This window comes from Eptesicus fuscus, chromosome 9, assembly GCF_027574615.1.
Source record: "Eptesicus fuscus isolate TK198812 chromosome 9, DD_ASM_mEF_20220401, whole genome shotgun sequence".
NCBI classification, from domain to species: Eukaryota; Metazoa; Chordata; class Mammalia; order Chiroptera; family Vespertilionidae; genus Eptesicus; species Eptesicus fuscus.
In genome coordinates this window covers 20,861,545-20,884,131 of record NC_072481.1, presented here as the reverse complement: position 1 = coordinate 20,884,131, position 22,587 = coordinate 20,861,545, and the positions used below count along the sequence as shown (strand labels likewise).

The 22,587-nt window shown below is 50.5% G+C and overlaps 1 protein-coding gene and 1 long non-coding RNA gene across 6 annotated transcripts in view; one reads left to right on the top strand and one right to left on the bottom strand.

Moving 5' to 3' along the window:
* The first annotated feature begins 934 nt into the window (after positions 1-934).
* The window catches only part of PHC2 (polyhomeotic homolog 2), a 46,429-nt gene continuing 24,776 nt past the window's right edge, over positions 935-22,587 (top strand). The window contains exons 1-8 of one of the 5 annotated variants that reach the window (XM_054720394.1): positions 935-1,140; positions 2,069-2,227; positions 3,247-3,324; positions 3,752-3,916; positions 5,766-5,852; positions 7,003-7,309; positions 17,966-18,378; positions 18,641-18,806. In XM_054720394.1, coding sequence (XP_054576369.1) covers positions 988-1,140; positions 2,069-2,227; positions 3,247-3,324; positions 3,752-3,916; positions 5,766-5,852; positions 7,003-7,309; positions 17,966-18,378; positions 18,641-18,806 — 1,528 coding nt within the window. In that variant the 5' untranslated portion in view covers positions 935-987. Of the gene's footprint in view, positions 1,141-2,068; positions 2,228-3,246; positions 3,325-3,751; positions 3,917-5,699; positions 5,853-6,996; positions 7,310-17,965; positions 18,379-18,640; positions 18,807-22,587 lie in introns of all 5 variants that reach the window. The other 4 variants (XM_054720395.1, XM_008156974.3, XM_028133274.2 and 1 more) reach the window with 4 other exon arrangements.
* On the bottom strand, positions 12,357-18,647 carry LOC114228199 (uncharacterized). The gene is made up of 3 exons (XR_003614309.2): positions 18,560-18,647; positions 17,075-17,154; positions 12,357-12,570 (listed from the first exon to the last, which is right to left on the bottom strand). It is a non-coding gene; the product is annotated as an uncharacterized LOC114228199 (long non-coding RNA).

Here is a 22,587-nt window from a genome sequence, read left to right as displayed (position 1 = left end):
TCCCCAACCCCTCTCCAATGCCTCAAGGGGATGTGTGATTTTCAGTTCTGAATCCAGATCAGAGGTGGCCTCCTTAATGACTGGGGTAGAAGGTCTCAAGGGGCGCTGCTGTTTCTACACTGGAAGAGGACTGACCTATTAGCACCGGGACAGTTTTAGTAACCACACAACAGCCAGCACTTAGGGAGCGCTCACTACATACCTGGCGCTCTGCTAAGCACTTCGTATCATTGTTTTACTTTATCCTCCCAATAATCCATACACTCTTACATCTGATAGTTTAGAGACAGAAGGTTAGAAAAGTGATTGCCAAGCTTTCTCAGCCAGTAAGTGGCAGAGGCAGGACATAAACCCAAGTCTTTCTGACTCTAAACACTGCAATTTTAACCAAATTGCTCAACCTAATGCCCTACTCAGCTTTAGATTGGAGAGCACTCAGCAAGTTCTTCATAAAGAAAACAGAGACTCCAAATACTCAAAGCTCTTCCAGCTTTCAAAACAAAACAAACACTTCAGTTTCTTTTATTGTCTCCTTATTAGCCTCTTTCTTTCATTCAGTTCTCTCTAGATTTTTATCCCCATTTCTTTCAATAACCAGCTGTACAAATGTGGAGAAATAATTAGTTCTCTGGTATTCAGTATCTCTATCCCACAGATAAAGAGATGGATGGAGTGAGAGATGATCCCAGTAAGACCATTCCAGGAGCTCCGCCTCCTCTGCTGGTTTTACTTCCTCGAGCAGATTGAACAGGTCATGGACTTTAGATCAGGCAGACTGATTTCACTCTCACCTAGTGAACCTGCCTGGCCCTGTCCTTCAGATGACAGGACCTCAGTGCAGTAGTCCCCCCACAGGCTGATGGGAAATTCATGCATATGTGTGCCTGCTCTAGTAAGTGTTTTAACATTTCACTTCTGCCTTTTTCCTCCCAGCATCCGCCTGCTCTTCTGCCATCTGAACCCCCTGGCTGTGCCGTCCCACGGGCCATGGAGAATGAGCTGCCGGTCCCCCATACATCTAGCAGTGCCAGTGTCGCCAGCAGTGCCAGCGGGGTCAGTAGCAGCAGCGGTGGAAGTGGCCGCCCCGCTGGGCCCCAGATTTCTGTGTACAGTGGCATCCCTGACCGGCAGACCGTGCAGGTGAGATTCCAGCTGATCTTGGATTGAATTCCTTGGTCATCTCCAGGCCTGGCCAGGAGGGCCTGTCAGCATGGTCTAGTGGAATAACCATGGTGTTGAATCTGTGCAGTCGGAGGAGCCTTTTATCGTTTCCTCTTTTCCTTGAGACTGTGGCTCAGCCAGTCCCATCAGGAAAGAGAGAATGGCAGTAAGGCCAGGGAGTGGGAGATGGTGGCTCAGAAGAGGGGTGATGGAGGGAGGGAAAGGAGAGAGAGTAACGCATCACCCTGTGGCACTTGCAAGCCCTGTGGTCTGCAAGCCCCAGGGGATTTCTTCAAAGGGACTGGTAGGACTTTCCAGGCAGCTAGGGGCAAACCCTGGGAAGAAGCGCAAGAAGGCAGGGAGGATACAGCCCTTGGGTAAGTTTTAGTTGGCTGGTGTGTTGCTTAAGTGGCAATAGTCCTTCCCCCTTGTGAGTTGTCTTTCTTCCCACCCCTTTCCTTCTCTCGGCCTTGTTGAGCTTTGGTTCCCTCCGTCATCTTCCCTGTGTCCCAATCACCCTAATCTGAGGCTGAAGAATGGAAGGGAAGGGGAGTGCTATTGGCATGGGACACAGTGTCACTGGAGGCTTTAAAGGACTTCTGTCTCCCACAGCCTCCCCACCACCCTGAGAGTGAGTCAGAGCAGTGGTGGGCTGCCTTAAAGTCAAGGGGGGCAGCCAACACAGGGCAGACCATTCTGGGGGGCAGTGCACTGAAGAGATACAAGATAGATAAGGCAGAGATGCCTCCCTGAGAGGTGATTGGTTGTGGTGCTCGCAGACCTGGTGCCTTCTCTGAGCAGTTGGGAAGAGAGGGGGGTGGCAGGCGTTATTGCAGAAGGGGTGGGTCTGCGGTGGGTGAGTGGCACAGCTGTTGAACCCTGTCTGCACCTCTCCTGCCCCTCGCAGGTGATCCAGCAGGCCCTGCACAGGCAGCCCAGCACTGCGGCTCAGTACCTGCAGCAGATGTACGCCGCACAGCAGCAGCACCTCATGCTGCAGACGGCGGCACTGCAGCAGCAGCACCTCAGCAGCGCGCAGCTCCAGAGCCTGGCGGCTGTGCAGCAGGTGAGAAGGAGAGGGTGCTGCTGATGCCCCAGGGTCATGTGGCTGCGGGAGTAAGAGACGAAGTGGGCACTGCACACGTGCTCTGTGCACGCTCTCCCTGGACCCTCACAGAACCCCTGAAGTAGGTGTGATGGTCGGCGGCGGCCTCTGACAGACGAGGAAAAAGGCTCTGGGAGGCTAAACACCTGGCCCAAGGTCACACAGCTCCTGAGTGGAGCGGCTGGAACCCTCAGCCCGCCCAGCCCAGCCCCGGCCTTCCTCACCAAGTCATTGCACCACAGGACAGGACTGAAGGTCAGAGAGGTCCACAAGCAAAGGCATTGCCCATTCAGCTTGCCTCTCTGCCATCAGTGGCTGAGAAGAACTCATTCATTCATTCATTCAACAAAATATTTTATGGACCTACTGTATGCCAGAGTTTATGTCAGGCACTGAGTATACTGTGGATTCTATCTTCTTGGAGCTCATAGTGGGGAGACAGCCAGTAAACAGAAACCCAAATAGACAAGGAAACAAAATATGTGAACATCTCAGCTGTGGTAAGCTGTGACTGAATAACAAGGAAGACCTTAGATTGGGTGGCCAGGGAAGGCCTCTCTGTTGGAGTAACATTGACGCTACCCTTGAAGGGTGACAAGAAGCTGGCCAAGGGGAGAGGGTAGGCTGGACATCCCAGACAGTGTGTACAACGCTCCACATGGGGACCCAGATATGATGGAGTGGGGAGGATGGAGGACTGAGAGAGCTGGAAACCTTGCTAATAACCATAGCTGACAATGTGAGTGCTTACATGCAAATGCTTTGCCTTGTTCAATCCTTTTAACAACCGTACAAGGTAGACACTGTTATTGTCCCCACCTTATGAAAAAGGAAACTGAGGCACTCGCGTAAGGTCACACAGATGAGGCAGAATGGAGGTTTGACTCCTTCCCACCCTGTTGTACTTCCTTGGAAGGTGAGAGCCCGGGGCGGGGCTAAGGGAGATCTGGGACTCTAGTGATAAGAATTGTCCTTTCCAGGCGAGCCTGGTGGCCAACAGACAAGGGAGCACCCCCGGCAGCAGTGTGTCTGCACAGGCCCCGGCCCAGTCATCCTCGGTGAGTAGATGGGGGGAAGTGGGCAGAGCCCCAATCCAGGACCAGCTCCATCCTCTTTGCCCAAGACCCAGGGGTGGGGAATCCTCAGCCATGTGGAATCATGGCTGGGATCTATTACTCTTGCCAGAAATCATACGTGTCTCTCCCTAACCCTTACTTTAACAACTCCCTGTCATCGTTCCAATGCCAAGGTTCTCTGTTCATAGCTCAGTTCTCTCGCCATTGGACCCTCCCTGCAGCTCTGCACAAAGGCCAGAGATGGGGCAGCGCTGGGGGAAGATCCAGGGCCAAGGACCAGAGATGGTTCTAAAGAAGGCCGAATCCACCCAGGGACAGAAAGCGGGAGGGGGGGGGGGGAGAGATGGATGCAGGGGCACGGAGGTAACCAACAGGACCTCTGTTTCCTACTGTGTGTCTCTCCCATCAGATCAATCTGGCAGCCTCCCCAGCGGCAGCCCAGCTCATCAACCGGGCTCAGAGTGTGAACTCAGCAACCGCCTCGGGCATCGCCCAGCAGGCTGTGCTCTTGGGCAACACATCTTCTCCCGCCCTGACTGCAAGCCAAGCACAGATGTATCTGAGGGCACAGATGGTGAGTACCCAGCCTGGGCCACGGCTCAGGTGGGCCAGGGGGAACAGGCAGAGAGTCTGAGAGATGAGAGAAGGGTAGGGATTAGCCCAGGTTGGGAGGAAGCCTAGGAGACAGTTGGCAGAGATAAGGGTGGAATAAAGAAGGGAGGGGAGCTGGAAAGCTGAGGGGAGCTTTGGTATGGGCTCACTGACAAGGACGCGGGGTTTCCAGGCTGAAATAGTTACCCATGATGCCTCCTTTCCTTCCCCTCCGAGAGTGAAACAGAACTGTGCTCCTCTTTTCAGAAACCACTCCCTAACATTAATTAGGGTAGACAATGCAGGAGTCCTTGCCTCAATGGTCTGTACACTCAGGCATATCAGATAAGCAAGCATAGAAACATCCATAGACTCCACAGAAATGGGGACATTGGTCTTAGCTCACTGTGACAGTCCTTGCTGGTGATCAAGGGCCAAAGGTGCATTCCGGCTCAGATAGTGAAGGTGGCAGCCAGCATCAGGATGTGCTGCTGCCTCCGCTGCCCTCCCAGCTGGGCCTCATGTTAATCACGGTCACCCCATCAATTGTTAATCAGGTGGGCATGTTTGGGTCAAATGTACTCAGGATGGCATCGGCCCTGGATATGCATACCTAAGATCTCTCCTCTACACCTGGCCCTGAGGGCTGCCGAGTCCCTCAGGAACTTAAGAGGTTTCTAAGATTTAGAAGAACTTCCTGGGAAAATAGCAGCATGCACCCTAGGAGGCAGTAGCATCTAATGGTTCTACTCTCGGCTCCATCCAACCTCATATCTCCCATCCTGAAGATGTCTCCCTCGAGCTCCTTGACACACAGGCCTACCCTCCCTCACTCCTGTGGCCAGAATTTGACACTCGGAGCCTTTCTGGTCTTGCTCCTGCACTTCCGTTCCTGACTCTGAGTTCATTGCTTGAGGCGCAGCTGCATTCCCAGGGACTAGCCTCTTAGTCACACCGCATAGACTAGGCTTCCACTTCTCTAGGGAAACAGCCACATTGTGGCATTGCCCACGCTGGCCTTTGTCTTCAGTTACTCATTCCCTTGCCCAACTCAACTGCCCCCACTGAGTCCTGAAGCTTGTCTGCCTCCCTCCCCAGAGCAGAACATACATGCACGGAGGGTGCCTCCTAGAGTTCTCAAGACACCAGCATGTCCACATTGACCCCAAGCTAGACTCACAGAGGTGCAAGTGTCATGCAGAGACTATCATGTAGCCTGCGTTGTGCCCCGTGGAAGGAGATGCAGACACAAGTACAGCTCTAGACACTCTGCTTCCTCTACCACTGTTGTCTACACGAGCGCGCGCACGCGTGCACACACACACACCTAAACTTGACTAAAAATTGAGCAAATCATCCCTTCTGGAGCTGAGTCCTATTCTGTCCTAACCTAGAGTCAGGAGTGGGTGAGACCTAGCCAGTGACCCTAGGGCATCTATTTCAGCCCGGGGTCCCTGCTCCCCGGGACGCTGAGGAGAGAGTGACTAGGATGCCCTGCGAATGTCAGTCCCCTCTAGGATGAGCTCCTCACAGAGGCTGCTGCAGTAAACCTGACTTGGGTACAGCCACAGGGTGGCTCTCCCCCACCCCCTCTCACTGCCCAGCCTAGGTCAGGATGCCACGAGCCTCGAGATTTTCAGAGGATCCCCTTGGACTCCTTCCCTTTCTTGCCTATTTCCCCATATCTGCTCCCTGGCTAACCTGTCTGTCCTGTGGCTGAGCCCACATTGGGCAGGTAAAAGGCGCCTCGTTTCCTGTGATTCCAGGCCCAGCCAGGTAACCTGGTGCAGGTAGCTAGGAGCCTAGGCGGCACTGTTCCTTTGTCCCCTCAGCTCATCTTCACGCCCACGGCCACCGTCGCTACTGTGCAGCCTGAGCTCGGCACTGGCTCCCCCGCCCGGCCCCCCACCCCCGCCCAGGTGAGGATTCCATGCTTGTGGGAGGGCAGGGGGGTGGGTACCCCGTTGAGGGGTACTGATACTGGGTATGGGCCCAAGCCCTGGGGGAGCTTTGAATCTTTGGGAAGGCTGGAATCTCCTAGGACAGCAGGTGGGAGACTGGATGGCCCAGTGTGCCCAGACCTGCTCCTTCATTCCCCACTGAGAAGGCCTCAGCCACTCCTGACCCTGTTCCTGCAACATAGGTCAGGCGTCAGAGCAGCGCGCTGAGGCCAGCGTGGTTGCCAGTAATGGCCCGGTGGGCTTTGCTACCTTTGTACCTTACACTCGCCCTCCCCAGTGTAACTTCTGCTGCTTTGGTTGCTTTCAAGTGGAAAATCCCACTCTGGTTACATAGACGAGCACCGCTAGGAATCAGGGGAAATGGCATGGAAGGGGGAGGGAAGATGAGTCCTGGGTCCCTAGCCTCTGCTGGGAGGGAGCACACAGGTACTGCTGTGGCTGTGAAGATCCTATGGGCAGCCAGGCAGAGGAACACCTCCCACTCCCATCACCCCATCCCCAGCTACAGAATGGGGGCCACGTGGTAGCAAGATCATCAGATTTGTCAGATGAGAGTCTGGCACAGCCTCTGTATGTCCAGCAGAGGGCACCAGGGACCAGGTTGAATAAGCAGGCCCAACCAGTGCACAGCTTATTCTGGGGACCCGATAATCCTCTGCCTGGTGGCCTTGCTGGTTAATTAACTTTCCGTTTTGCCCTGGCCTTTTCCGGTGTGGCAAGCCCACGCCCTGCGGCACCTGGGAATTCTTTCTAAGTGGTCTGCATCCCATCCTGCTAGTTTGGAGGAGGCGGGAGTTAACAGAAGGGAGAGCGCCTGTCCTGCCTGCCCGGGCCTGCCCCAGCCTGAGCCGTCCTCCCTTCTCAGAATTCCATTTTTTCTGCTGGTGGATCCAATCAATAGCACTCTCTCTTGTCCCCTTTAGAACCTCTACCTGCTCCTGGTTTCTCTTTCAGCCCCAACTCATTCTCTTTGTCTCTGATTTCATACACGATCCTATTCAGCTATTCCTGGATCCGTCCCTAACTCCTTCCCTGTCTTAGTTGTGTGTTGGCATTGTTCCTACCCACATTCTCTGGACTCCTATAGACCCCTCTTTTCCAGGTACAGAACTTGACCCTCCGAACACAGCAGACACCAGCTGCAGCAGCTTCGGGCCCTCCCCCCACTCAGCCTGTCCTGCCCAGCTTGGCCCTGAAACCCACGCCAGGTGGTAGCCAGCCTCTGCCTACCCCATCACAGGGCAGAAGCACTGCTCAGGGTTCCCCTGCAGGTACCAAGTCTGGCCTAACTGACAGTGTGATGGAGCCACTCAAGAAAGGAGATGGCAACAGCAGTGTGCCAGGGAGCTTGGAGGGCCGGGCTGGGCTCAGCCGGATGGTGCCCGCTGTGGCTGCCCATCCCCTCATTGCACCAGGTAAGGGCTCCAGGAAGAAGGATCCTATCCCAGAAAACTGCGGGCCAGGGAAAACTTTCAAACTTTCCCTTTCCCCAGGGACATGCTAAGATCCCAGCCATGTGTCTCTCCCCTCTTCCAATCTTGAGATGTTCATTAGCTCCTCAATCCGTTTCATGCTTCTCATCCAGCTTTAAAAGGAAGCCACATCCGTTGGACTAAATGAGTCCTTCACAATGGGCACAGCAGTGAATCTCAGAGTGTGCAATCATAGCTGTTGACCCTGAGTGGGTGGAGGTTGGCAGCAAGACTATTTTGAAATTCTCTAAGAGTCAGCAAAAAGGATGGGGCCGGCCAGAGGCATGTAAGAACACATGGGGAGATGAGGAAGTGGGAGTTCGTTTTCTCATCATTCCACAGACATTTGTTGATCCATATTTGCCAGTTGTATTGCCAGTTCTGGATATGTGGAGATAAATAAGACTGGGGCCTGCCCCTGAGGAGAGCACAGTCTGGAAGGACAGACAGGTACAGTGAGATGAGTGCTGTAACGTGTGAGCGCCGAGCACTGTCGGAACCCAGTGCACTGTCTGTCCTTGGGGAGAAGAGGCAAGAAAGGTCCCAATGAGGTCACGCGAGAATAAATGTAGCAGATTTTTAAAAAATAATCCAGCAAGTCACTTGTGAGGCGAGTTCTCTGAAGGAGGTGAATCAGTCTTCCCTGGGGCCAGACTCCTTTCCCTGCCGGCTAAAATTCTCCCAGCACCGCCTCTTGTCGGCCATCCCGATGGGAAGAACCTGCCAACAGCCCTAGAAGCCTGACTTTCCCTTCCAGAGAGCAAGACCAAGCTGTTGTAACACAGAAATAAATACGGTGGTGGGCCATGTGGCTTTGCATTAAAGAGAGACTCAGCCTGGTCACATCCCTGGACCGTCACTTGCCCTCAGACCTCATCCAATCTATTTTTTTCTTGAGAATCTACTCTGTGCTTGTTACTAATGAACCAAGATGGTCAAAATATGATTCCTTACCTAAAGGAGTGTACAGTCAAAAGGACAGAGCCAGGTATACGGTAGAAGCAAATCCATTCATGTCATAAATTCCATGAAAGGAATAAGTAGGGGGTAAGTGGGCACAGAGCACAGGTGGTCATCTCAGCACCAGGCAGGATGGTCGGATGAAATGGCACGTGAGTCTTGAAGTATGAGCAGTTGACCCAGCAGACAAAGTAGACGGAGGTATTCGAGACAGGAAAGCATTATGACAGTGAGCTGGGAAGAATCTGATTTAAAGTCCTTTATTCACCTTTTTGAGGTTTCAAGGACAAAGGGTTGGTCTGTACCTTCCGTGGTCACTACCTACCCTTTGGAGGCCTCACTGCCCTGTGGCTCCAGGTGTCTCTTTCTGTCTGGCATTGCTTTCTCCAGAGATTGCTCCAGTCTCTTCCTTTAGGGGAAAGGAACTGAGGCTCAGAGGTAAAGACTGGTTCTTATAGTGACTTGATAGCAGCTTGGACTAGAGCAGGGACCCCAAGTTAGCATTTCTTCTACCTGTTCATTCAGTGCACAAACCCTAGAGCAGAACTGGGAACCAGTCTGGCTGAGTCAGATCCTGGATCTCAGTCATCTAGCCGTGTTTGCCTCTCTCAGTTCTGACAGTGATTTGGGGCTTTCTAGGCCTTTCTTATTTCTGACCTGAAGCTCAAAGAGCCGGCGGTTCTGAGACTGTTCTAGGGTTTACAGAGTGTAAAGGAGGGCTCTCTTTTCTCAAGCCTGGTCAGGGTGCCCGCAGGTGAGCCACAGACTGAGATCCAGAGCCCAGGTGTGGCTGGGACTGACGCTATGTGGCTATCTGCAGTACAGGGACCAGTGGTTCCACAGAACTTTCTATGGAGCAGCTGTGAGCTTCGGACCACAAAGACCTTTCCCCCAGAGACACAAATCAGTAGGCTTTGCATTGTTTCTGCCTCCCACTATCCCCTCCTATTCTTCCTTTCTTCTCCCACCCCTTCCTCTCTGTAAACCCTAGGGTTCCACTCCCCCACCCCTCCTCCCAAATGGATGACAGTGGTGGTTCAGGATGCTGCAGATCCTCTGGGGGCCCCTGGAACAAACAAACAAACAAAAGGACTGAACTAACCCTATGACCTGATGCGGGGGCGGGGGTAGGGTGGAGGGGCAGCCCGGAGCCGCACCTGCCCTGGGCTCCGCAGTTCCCCAGGCGGAGGTAACTCCTGGCCTCCTGCCCAGTCGACCCACTGCGAGTGGAATGATCAGAGCATGCGTGCATGCCAATGGGGGCGGGGGGGGGGGGGAGCACAGAGTGGTTTTTTGTTTGTTATTGGAGCATTTTTGAGCTGGCTGGCTGGCTGCCCCCAGGGAAAGGAACCAGTGGAGACTTGCGGTGGAGGGGCCGCGGAGGGAGCGGAGCAGAGGGGAATGTGTTCTCCCGGGCCGTTTCCTCCCAGAGCAGGCAAAGGCGCTAGTCCCAGCTGGGACTGCTCCCACTGACAGCTGTTTGGGGGCAAAGCCCCTCCCCCATGGCAAGCTCCCCGCTGTTCCTGCTCCTGTCACCTTGGCAACCAGCTTCTTTAGGCTCTGCAAATAGAAAAGGTCCCTTAAGCCCTGAAAAGGAGTGGGGGAGGGGAGTAAGGGGCGGAGAGCTGAGCCTAAGAGGTTGGGCTTCTCAGTGACCAGGACGGAACCACCGAGGGCAGAGAGGGGCAGGCGCAGGCGGCAGGGCCCCAGGGCCTGGTCTCCGGGGAAGCCCAGTCCTATGGGGCTGGGCACAGCTCCCCACAGGGGGCCGGGTTCTTGGAGTCCTCGTTCTAGTGGATAAACTCGAGGCCTTGGGTGCAGTCTGGCCCTAAGGTGAGGAGAACGTTGCTGACGGGAGGGAGATGCTGTGACAAAAGGGAACGGTCTGTTCATTGAAAACCCTGCGCCCTTTTCACACAGTCGTGCTGCAGATGCCCGTTTTTGTTCTGCCTCCCCGTCCCTCCTCAGGTCTCACGGAGGAGAGAATGCTCTGTTGGGAAGGCCTGCACATAGCGGCTTTGTTTATCACAGAGAGGGTTTTGTGTCGGGGAGTGATTTCTGTCTTCTGTTGCGGGCTGGACAGTGGGATGCTTGCTGATTCCAGGAATCTGGCGTACCGTATCTCCCTCCCAAGCAGCTGCCAAACTGGGGGTAGACACACCTTTACTTAGAGAATCCAATAAAAAACAAAACGTGCAGGTGGGCCTGTTATCTGGCTAGAGTCAAAATTCCTAACCATTTTGATATTGGAATCATGCAAGTAGCCATGAAGACCATTTCAACTATCCGCTGTAGGACCAAGTTTAGATTACTAAGAATCTCCTTATATTGGGGGGTATCCACAGGATATCAGTGGAATTTTATATTTTGTTGAAAAGCATCCCTCAGCATGGATGAGAGAGAGAGAGAGAGAGAGAGAGAGAGAGAGAGAGAGCGGGCGCTGTGATGCACAGAGGACCTTGGAACTGTTGAGCACTCCTTTCCTGGCATTCCTCCCCCAGGCTCCTTTATGTATATTACTTCCATGGATGCTACCAGCTAAGAATAGTAATTGCAGTTCATGAACAATTCAATGCCAGGCACTGTAATAAGTGCCTTATCTATATATCTCATTTAATCCTAACAAGGATTGTTTCATCTCACAAATTAAGAAGATATGGCTTAGAAAGAATAACTAACTGTCATCCCCAAATAGTTTTTTTTCTCTTTAATTGTTCAGTTCAGCTCAGCAAATTTTCATTTAGCATCTATTATGTGCCAAACATAATGCTAACCATATGGGAGTCACAGAGATGAACAAGTTTGAATTCCAATAGGGGTTGTGGAAATGTGAGTTGCACCTTGACAAATGAGTAGGTTTCAAGAACTGAACAGAAGGAGGATTATCTCCGTTGGCACTGGGCAGTGCCTACACCCGGAGAGGCCATGTGTGCCTCTGGCCATCTGTTCATGTAGGTGGGACCTGCTCCTCCTCCCCTTTGCCTGCCCCACTGCCATGAGCTCTGGGACACCCTTTCCCCCTGCCTCCCTTGGTTTTATTCCAACACTTAGCCCCCAGAGGAGCTTGTCTGTTCTTACGTTTCAAAAATCTACCAACTGTCCACAGATGCCTTCCCAGTATGCATCCATCCCTGCCCCCATCCTCGCTCCCCCGAGGCTGCCAGCCAGAGACAGGATCTTCCCATTGGATACCTCCCCACCTGATTTCACGTGTTTAACATTTGGAGAATTCATAAACAAACAACCAGAAGTCTTTCTCTACGGAGGGGTCCCCTCTCCCAGTTCCTGACCACTGCCATGAGGTTTTCCTGTGCGCCAGGCTCACAATCTCAGGCTTATTTTGACTTAATGTTCCTTCACCAGAGGGGAGGGTGTTATAAATGGCAAAAGCACAGGCTTTGGACTTAGACCTGGTTTCAGACCCCAGCTTCATCACTAGTTTTATGACCATCATCAAGTTGCTTAATGTCTGTAAACATCACTTCATTTATAAAACAAAGGTGATTATATTTACCACAGGCTGTAAAGATGAATGAGGTGGCCTGCAAAGTGGCCACCAAAGAGTAGGCTCACGGAGGCTTAACTGGTTGCCAGGATGGCCTACTCACAGCTGCTAGAATCATCTTCCTCAGAGATTCTTTCTTCCTTGGCCAGAAACACTGCCGTGTGTCTTTAGTTCCTGCTTTGTCAGTTGCAATGCCCCTACTATAGGAGAGACTCAATAAATAGCACTAAGGGCTTCCTGATAGACTGACTCTGCCCTGGGGTCCCTTCCAGATGCTCCCCCATTGCCCATTGCACCACTCTCATTGCCATGGCTTCCTCACACAGGTCTTCTTCCCCACTCCCATCGCTTTATGACTATTTTACCTCCCACCTTCTGGCATAATACTCCCCTGTCATTGTCCATCCCTCCAAGATTACCTCTAACTCCCTCAGCAACCTCCCACTCGTGTGGCGTCCCTGTGTGCTTCCCGACTTGCACCATTCACTCGCCCAGCAGCAATTTCTGAGCATGCGTTACCTGAAGGCACTGTGCCTCCTCTGTCAGATGCAGTCGGTTTCCCCCTAACCCACCGCACTGGGGAAGTCACTTGGAAACCACTCTCAGCTTCTGCTTGTAAAACGGGAATACCGCCCATTTGCCTGAGGCTTCTTGTAAGAATACAGGAGACTCAAACGATGAAAAATGCTGTGAGGCGTTCAAAGCGACATACAAACAGCTACCATTTATTGAGCATCTCCTAGGTATAAACAAAGACAGTAAACTTCTTTGGGGTTTAAACATAATATTCCATTTGACTCTAACTTCTCTATGTAGTATGTATCACCATTTACGGAACAGAAGTCAACATACAGAGAGGTTAAGCAGTTTGTCTAAGACGGAACCAAGACTCAAAGCAGATCTGTCTGACTCTAAAACCCATGCCTTTAGCTACTTAGGCTGTACTACCTATCCTTCTGCCAGGGGTGGGGTAGTTTCATTTTAATGCTCCAAGCTGCCTGATGAGGAACCCCGCTCACAGAGGATTTGGGTGGTTTTGCCAGCCGGCTGCAGAGCAGGCCTACAGACATGAAAGCGTAGGTGCATCACCGCAGAGAGCCCCTGCAGTTGGCAACCCTGTTTTTATAACCCGATTTCCTCTTACAGGGAAACTCCCTCCACTCTACATCCCCCCTCAGATTCCTCCCAGCCCTCAGCTCCAAGGAGCTGCACCACGGAACACACTCACGTGGCTGTTGCTTTCCGTTTGCCTAAAAGGAGCTTCCTTGTCTGTGTGCATCAGACTCCGACCTCTAGAGTCGACCTCAATCTCAGTTATACCCTGAGGCCTGAGACATCTTTGGAGCTGAGCGGCCTCCTGAGGGTGCCAGCATCATTTAGACCTAACCTAAAATTGCCTCCTCTCTGGCTTTTCTCCCAGAGACACCCTGGGTTCCAACGGTACAGGATGCCCTACAGGTTCCTGAATGCACCCCCGTATTTTATACCCTCAACACTTCCCATATGCTGTTCCTTTTGTCATCTTCCTAACTCTGGATGGTGCTAACACTTTCTTCATCTGGGAAATCTTCTCTGCTCCCCTTCCCAAGCTGAACCCCCTTCTCTGTGTCCTCAGCATTCGGTCCTTATCTCCTATCATAACACTTACCAAGTTACGCTGGGAAATCTGTTTACCAGCTGTCCTTTCACTGAACTGTTATCTACCGTATTCTAGGGTCCATGTTGTAGTCAGCACCAAACATAGTACTTGGCCTGCAGGGGGTGCTTAGTAATGTTGTGGAGTGACTGAATGGCTGAAAGTATCTCTTCATTTAGCTTTCTAAACCTTGAACAGTAGCAGGTAGTAAAAAGTTATGCCATTCCTCTCTCACAGGTACCCTCCCCTCATAATATTCCCACAGCTCCAAACTCTAACCAGTTATTGACTGGGATGCTTACAGCACCTGTACTAGTAGACTTTGGGACAAGAGTGCGAGCATTTCGGGAAAGTGGGCTGTGTCCTGCATCCTTGAAGCCTTGAGATCAATAGAGATCCATTACTGATAAGTTGACAGTGGATGCGGTGAAGGGGCGTGTCAGTAATCCCTCACAGTCAGCCCTCCTGCCTGGAGGACCTTAATCCCCCGTTGCTAACAACCAGCCATTTGGGAACCGCAGTCAGCCTCTTCAGATTCTAAGGAGGCTGTTCAAGGTTAGAGCACCAGACCGTTCCCTGGAGTTTCCTTTTAGCGGGGCCCTAATTCCTGCAGACCCCAGGCCTGCCCCTCCCCTGCTCCCCAGCAGAAAGGGCTGATGAAGCCTTCCAAAGCTGTGGCTGAGGTCCCATGGAACCAACTCTTTGATCCTTAAAAGTGATGAACTTTCTAACATTGGGGGGTGGGAGCCAAAATCGGTGCTGGAATAAAATGAAACTATTGGACCTTAGGAAAATATAAGAAGGGAGGTCCAGAGAGATTTCTGTGCATCGATTTCATAAAGGGATGTGCCCCATTCTAACTGGGGAAGAGGGATGTGGCCACCTCGGTAGCATGGCTTCAACAGGAAAGCCCTCCTTCACCACCCACACTGAGCTGGGAGGGCTGGGAGAGGGAGAAGAACTCATCGGCCTTACCATGATCAGCAGCAAACATTTGCTAAGCATCTACAAACGTGTAGAGTAATACGTTGGACAATGCGGAAGATAAAAGATACATAAAAACTTTCCAGTTGAATTAAAGCCATTTTTAATTTTTTTTTAAAAAAAGAGAAACATAAGACATCTTTGACTGTAAAACCATGCAATCTGGTTGGATAGATAGGAAATGAACACACAAAAGAATGCAAGTATTCCTATTTAACCTAAGACACCACTGATTGTAAGAGGCGCCGTTATTTTTTTAACTAAGAAAAGCACTGCCAGTTAAACCCACATCATCTACTGTATATGCATCCCAATTCAAAAGGCATTAAAATGAGAGGTGGGGAGACGAGTTAATTTTTAAGAATCAGATACATATACAAGGCAGTAAATGTTATCACAAGGTGAATCAAACAAGCAAACAACAAAAGCATTCAGGAATTCCGAGGGAAAACTCGCAGTGGAGGGTTAAGGCAAAGGGAGAAACAGGAGCCGAGCCTGCGCCAGAGAAGCTTATGCCTCAGATCATTGAAGCAGGAGGAGGGAACTCCAGGAAACGGGAAGCTGAAACTGGACCCAAAAGGCGAGGGGCTGCGATGTCCTAAGGACCAGGAGCAGGGCCCTTAGGGTGAGTTGAAGGTTAACACAGGAAGCTAGTGAGCAGAGGCTGGACGGGAGGAAGGCCTTCGTTCGTTCATTCGTTCATTCATTCATTCATTCATTCAGTAATACTGATTGAGCATCTGCTAAATTCAAGGTGCTTTGGAGGAAACAAATCACATCAATTCTGCCTACTAAAGGAGATAGTTGTTTACAGAAGTAACTATGAGATAGGTATTATCATGACTCCCCCCACCCCCCATTTTAAAGATGAGGACACAGGTACAGAGAGGTCTGACTTCCCAGCATCCCACTGCTGGTCAGTGGCAGAGCTAGGCTTCAAATCCAAGCATTCTAACCCTAGAGCCAACCCTGCTGAAGACGCTGTCCCTAGGACAGTGCAAAGCAGAGACCTGGAACAGCTGGGAGGAAGGGGGGAGTCCTGCTGGCTGCAAGGGTGACCTGGATTTGATCTGTGGCGCTCTAGACAGTGTGAGACAAGACATAAGCTCCATAGAGGGGACAGTGAGCTTGGATCAAAGAAATAAGAATTGAAAGGTTGGTTTGTGTTGTGAAAAGATCTTGAATGTCAGAGGCTTTAGATGGCTGCAGACAAAGGAGAGTCCCTGGTGGCTTTTGATCAGGGAGCAGATCTGTGCACCAGGAAGGGTAATTTGCAATCATCTGTAAGGTGGGCTATAGGAGAAGAAACTGAATCACAGAGACCCATTAGGTTACTGCAATACTCGCTATAAAAGGACGTTTACCCAGGACAGTGCGGCAGTTAATTCTTATTAACCTCAGAAGGATGTATCCTCCACCCAAAATACATTGGGGTCTTTGACCTATGAACTTATCTAAGCTTCCACGAGCTTTGTTTACAGCCTTGACATGCACTAGCATCATTTGTTCTAAAACAATTGCCTTCGGGTTTTCCACGAGCAGCACCGGGTGGGGGAGGGAGGAGGGTAGGGTTGGAGGCCCAGGGATGGAGGGCCAGGAGGCCAGCAGTGGCCTTTCCCAATTTGGTAAACAGTGTATTGTCCCTAATTCCCTCAATATACTATTTATGCTCTGTAGATCCAGAACCTTCCTTCTCTCTAACCTTCTTTTGTTTTCACCTTACAAGTCCTTTAAACTATTTTCCTGTGGTAGCCACTCACAATTGTAAAACAGGAAGAGACTTGTATGATCACCTAGCCCAAACCTCCTGTTTCACAGATAAAACTGAAGCCCAGAGAAGGAAAGGGACCCTCTCAGGCCACACAGCCAGCGAGCAGTGGGACGTGCCACTGATCCTCTCAGCTCCTCTGACCTGCACCATCTCTGGTTCTCACCTCAGATAGGCAGCCCCTGGAGTGACTCTGTTCCCAAGCCTGGAATTCCTGATTTTGTAATAAGAGAAAAGGTTTTACTTGAATTTTCAGGGAGGATAAGCATCATTCTGCAGGTCTGGCTGGCTGCTGGAGCCTAACAGGACTGGCGTGGCATCTATAATATCTCAGGTGCTTATCAGCAATTGTCTTAAAAATTCCTGATTGTGAAGTTTGCCTGATTAACATTTTCTGCCTGGTTGTTAAGTTTTGAGGTATTCAGTGTGGAATTAGGAGACAAGGCTTCGGTTAGGGTCAGGGGCAACTTATAATCACCAAATGCCTGCTGGCAATTTTCATTTGGACATTCCACCATCACCTCAAACCCAATACATTTCTCTCAAAGCCTCATCACCATTGGAGTTTCCCTCTGTCATCACTGACTGACATCCAGACTGTAGCCTGTGGGCACCCATGTTCCCTCTCTTTCTGCCTACAACAGTCCGTCACCAGGGACCACTTTGTTCTTCCTTAATGCCTCTTGTTCCTGACCTGGGTTTCAGCCGAATTTCCTGAAACGCTACTGTATACAAGGCATGAGCTAGACCCGGAAGGGAATACTAAAAATCCTCACCTCAAAAGGTCAGCCTGGTTAAAATGCAGGGAGAGAAGGCCAGCAGCCAATGGCAACAAATGACAATAAGTTTACTTACGTGGCACCCATCTAGTGTCAGGCACGAGGTTCTGGATAGAGAGAGATACCTGGCAGTTTTGATGCCACGGGGTTCATGATCTGGAAGGAAAGAGAGCTAAGAACAATTGTACCTCACTGTAATACTGCTGATTCTGATAGAGGTAAGCCCAAGATCCTTTGAGAATCCAAGCCAGGCCTGAAATAATGATTTTAATTATAGCTAGAAATGCTTGGACAGGACTCGGTGCCAGACACTGGGCTGTGCACATCATGTCATTTTCTCTCATTTTATTTGCACAGTTTTGTTTGTTTCTTATTTCATCCTTACAACTTTCTGGGTGGGAACTATCTTTATTTCTAATTTTTAGACAAGGAAGCTGAGGCCTAGAGAGGCTGCGCACATAGCCCAAGGCCCCATAGCGTGTAACAGGAGGTCCTGGTAGCCCGGCCCTGGTCTGCCTCCTGCCACAGTCTGAGGACCACTGTGCACAACTGGAGGAGGCCAGCCTGGGCTGAGCGGAGGGTGAATGAGAACGAGCCAGACAGAGCTGGGTGGGCAGTGGGAGGCTGCCTGTATTGAAGGCGTGGAAAAAGCAAGCGAAGGGCCTGGAGAAGAGAGAGAACATGGGACCCTAGAATCCAGCTGGAATGTCAAGGAAGGCTTCCCAGAGGAGGTGGGTTTTGCATTGGGCTTTGAGGGAAAGCCACGGGCCCAGTGTGCAGCATAGGAGGAAAGCAGGAAAACAGAAAAGACTGGGCCATGACCAAGTCAGGCTGTAGGTGAAAGGTGAAAGCAATCCACCCTGAGTTTGAGAAGCCTCCTTTATGTGGGCATGGGCGGGGGTCCATTTGGGGGGCTTTGCAGAGGACGAGGTCAAGCCACGCCCCCTCCCTGGTTTTTCCCCTTCAGCCTATGCTCAACTGCAGCCACACCAGCTCCTCTCCCAGCCGCCTTCAAAGCACCTGCAGCCCCAGTTTGTGATCCAGCAGCAGCAGCAGCCAGCGCAGCAGCAGCAGCCCCAGCAATCCCGGCCCGCACTCCAAGCCCAGTCCCACCCCCAGCTCGCCTCCATCCCTCCGAGCTTGGCCCTGCAGCCCAGTCCCGAATCCCATGCCATGCCTCTAGGCCCAGTTACATCCACCCTGCCTCTCCAGTGTCCCACTGCCAACCTATACAAGCCTGGCAGCACTCAGCATTGCCACCCTCCCACGCCAGATGCTGGGCCTCACAATGGGTATCCTGAGGGCCTGTCCCACACCCCTCAACGCAGGTTCCAGCATGCCTCTGCTGTCATCTTACAACTGCAGCCTGCATCACCAGTGGTGAGTAAGACGATCCCAGGCTCAGGGAACAAATGGGGGCCACAGCTCAGGTAATCCCACAGCCCCTATTGGGGTGTGTTTCTAGGTGGGCTGAGTGGTGAAGTCCTCCGGATATTCCAAGAAAGAAAGGGGCCTCTCTCTAATGTGGGGCTGGCTAAATCAGAATGTCCTTGTCATCTACCCAAGCTCCACGGAAGCAGGGAAGTGTCCAGAATGTAACGGCAGTTCATGAGAAGATCATCCCTGTCCTATGTCTTCACAGCCCCAGCAGTGCACCCCAGAGGACTGGAAGGAAGTGGTACCTGGGGAGAAGAGTGTGCCTGAGGCTCGGTCCCGCCCATCACCGCATCAGCAAGCCATTGTCACTGCCATGCCTGGTGGCCTGCCTGTACCCAAGAGCCCTAACATCCAGCAGATCCCAGCTCATGGTATGAAGTGTACTGGGGCCCTTGGGGGAAGGGAGGGAGTTGGCCTTCCTTGCCATCCCCTGGCACACTATACTTGGGCAACTAGAATGGAAGGGGAAACTATTGCAAGCCAAAAGAGGCAATGAGGAAGCTGGGTAGGTGAAAATGGAGGGAAGAGAAGGTGAACCAAGGATAAAGAAAGGGGGCCTAGAAGGTATAAGATAAAAGGCTAGAGAAAGGAGTTGAAAATTCTAGATGCAGACTCAGGCCTACATGTCATTGCTGTCAGATGTGTCTACACATCCATATGCTAGTTGGGGAGTTCATCAGGTATCCAGTTGTCTCCGTTCTCTGCTTCATTTGGTAGGAGAGGAGATCTTGAAATTGGAAATATGACAAGATGGCTGGGTAGCTCAAAGATAAGGGAAATAACTGCCTGGGGGGGCGGGGCTGGAAAGGGATTCAGAATGAGTTCAGCTCGTGGAGAGCATCTCTGAAAGAACAGTGCTCGGCTGGGACCCCATCTGTCTGCCTGTGAGTGCCCAGCGACAAGTGGGCTTTTCCATGGCCTAGGTGTCAGGAGATTCTGCTGGATCCCTCTACCCTGACGGGAGAGTCACAGCAGTAGTTCTGCCTTTGCAGCAATCCATTTGCTTTCCTTCCCTGCCTGCCAGTGTGCACAGCAATCTTGGCCCCGATTTCAGTGACATTCTGAGCCATTTGCTGCCTACAACTCAGGGAGGCAGTTCCAGTCATTGGACTGTGTGTTGGGGTCGGGGTGGGGAGAGCCAACAAAAGGTTTGGAAACTGAAGAAGGAGAAATGAGAAGAATAGTACTTGAGGACAAAGTGGGGGGGGGGGGGTAATAAATGTCCTATAATGAATGGAAGACAGGATCAAGGAAAAGGAAAGCAAAGGAATATGGAGAAAGAACATTAGAAAAATTAAAAGACAGGAAGGAGTTCATTGTTCTCTTGGCACTTGCAAGATAAGGGTTCATCAGTTTGAAAAGCAGTCGTTCCATTGTGGAATTTCTCTAATGATCAGAAAGTCATGCTTTAAATTAAGCCCAAATCTTCTCCCTTGGAACTTCTACTACTGGTTGTAATTGTCTTGTGAATTATAACAGGGTCCATCTCCTACAGTGTTTGTAGACAGTTATCATGTCTCTTTCCTCTCCCTCCCATTAAAAAAAGATATGGACACATGTAATACCTTGATCAATAAAAAAATTGAAAAAAAGAGAGAGAGAGAGAGAGAAAATCAGCTCTGGCCGGTGTTGCTCACTGGTTAAAGTGTCAGTCCGAGCACCAAAAGGTCATGGGTTCAATTCCAGGTCAAGGGCATGACCCTGGGGTCAGGGTGCATGTGGCAACCAATGCATATGTCTCTCTCACATCAATGCTTCTCTCTCCTCTGTCTCTCCCCCTCCCTCTTTTCCACTCTCTCTGAAAAGCAATGGAAAAAATATCCTCTGATGAGGATTAAGAGAGAGAGATTGTGTGTGTGTGGGGGGGGAAGTGCGGGGGGAGAATATCCAGGCTAAAGGCTGAGACTTTTTTTACCTATTACACGTCAAGACCTCCTATTCCCACTGTTCTGGTTATTCTTGTCTAGGCACTTTCCACCTTTTCAATAATTCTCTTAAAGTGTGATCCACAAAATTAAGCACCTTAATTCCAAATATAAAAAGCCACAAGTCACAGTAGGTTGGGACTTGGATCTCGCTGTATTAGCCCTTCAAGGGGCAGGCAGGACTGTTTTCCAGATCTGCATGGTATGGTAGGGAGGAACTGAAATTTGTTGAACACCTACTATGTGCCAAGTACTGTTCTAAGTTTTCCTTTACCCATGATAATAAGGCCGAGAAAGAAATATTATGGCCCCCATTATTTAGAGGAGAAAACAAAAAGCTTGGAGAGGCTTCAGGTCCCACAGCTCTGAAAGCACCATGACTCTGGCTCCAAACGTACCTTCCTTCATCAGGAGGTTGCACGGAGGGCCCCACATCAACTGCTCCAACCCAGGGAAATGATACTGTTGGGTCACAGAGCACTGTGTCCCCTGAATTCCAGAGGGTTGGGTCAGCTTTTGTGTCTGCTTTTGTTTTTGAGGTTTCTTTTTACATGGACTGCTCTCATTCCAGGTCTCCCCAGGCTCAAACTCATACAGTTTCTCTTTTGAGCCAATGTATAGTTAATGACATGTGTTAAATATCTTGTGAATATAGCCATAGCCCAGAGTTCCAGCCCAGTAAGAAAATGGTAATAGTTAATAGCTAACATTTACTGGCCCTCTCTGTCAGGGTTTACATGTATTTCCTCATTTAATACTGACAGTAACCCTCTGAAGCAACTTTTATCATCCTCATTTTAAAAAAATATTTTATTGATTTTTTACAGAGAGAAAGGGAGAGGGGAGAGAGTTAGAAACATCGATGAGAGAGAAACATCAATCAGCTGCCTCCTGCACACCCCTACTGGGGATGTACCGGCAACCAAGGTACATGCTCTTGACCAAAATCAAACCTGGGACCCTTGAGTCCGTAGGCCGACACTCTATCCACTGAGCCAAACCGGTTAGGGCTATCATCCTCATTTTAAAGATAAGAAAACTGAGGCACAGAAAGAATATGTGGTGGGACAGAAATGTTTCATATCTGAATGTTGTTATTCATTACATAATACCTCTGTTAACTTTGCCATCTATAAATTATATAGCATGTTTTCTTTGTCTTTAACCAATTTGCTGATAGAAATGTTGAATAGGACCCAACTGAGGACACATGCCCTGTCTATAGGTTGGTGATAATCAACATTCTTTGTTCAAGTATTTGTTATCCAACAATCCCTAAATGAACTGACATTTGCCTACCTTTCTCCATCTTGTCTACAAAGACCTCAAAAATCTCTTTCTGTAATTTAATCAAGATAATCTATACTAATAAAAGGGTAATATGCTAATTAGACCAGATAAAGCGGATGTCTTCCGAACAAAGCCACAGTGGCAGGGCTGAGGCAGAGGCAGTTAGGGGCGATCAGGCAGGCAGGCAGAGAAGGGTTAGGGGCAATCAGGCAGGCAGGCAGGTGAGCGGTTAGGAGCCAGCGGTCCTGGATTGCAAGAGGGATGTCCGACTGCCAGTTTAGGCTCAATCCCACAACCAGCAGTGGGACATCCCCCAAGGGGTCCTGGATTGGAGAGGGTGCAGGCTGGGCTGAGGGATTCCCCCCCCATGCACGAATTTTGTGCACCGGGCCTCTAGTATACACATAACCAGGCATCCTGTCCCAGAAGGACTATCTAATGAGAGAGAAGTAAGCTTCGCATAGTGGAAACAATGGTCAGCCACCTAGTACTTAACTGTATAATCATCCTGTATGTATTTGAATGCTTGCTCTGTGCAAAGCACTGTGGGATGGGAGGTAATACATAGAGTAAAAAGATCTGTACCCTGCCTTCAAGGAGCTAGAGTTCTGCTGGGAAAGATGCTAAGTTCACGGGGAAAAACATATACAATAAAAACTAAAATGTGATAAATGCTATAGAAGTATTATAGGTAAGTGCAATAAGAGGGAAAAGTTACTACCAAGTATAAATTATCAGGATAGACTGCAGAGAAGTGGCATTGTTCTAGAGCAGAGGTTAACAAACTATATCCCAAGGGCCAAATCCATCAAATCACCAACTTGGGTTTGTTTGTTTTTGGGGGGGTGTGTTGTGTGTGTATGTTTAATCCTTACCTGAGGATATTTTCCCATTGATTTTTAGAGAGAGTAGAAGGGGGGTTAGTGTGTGGAGAGAG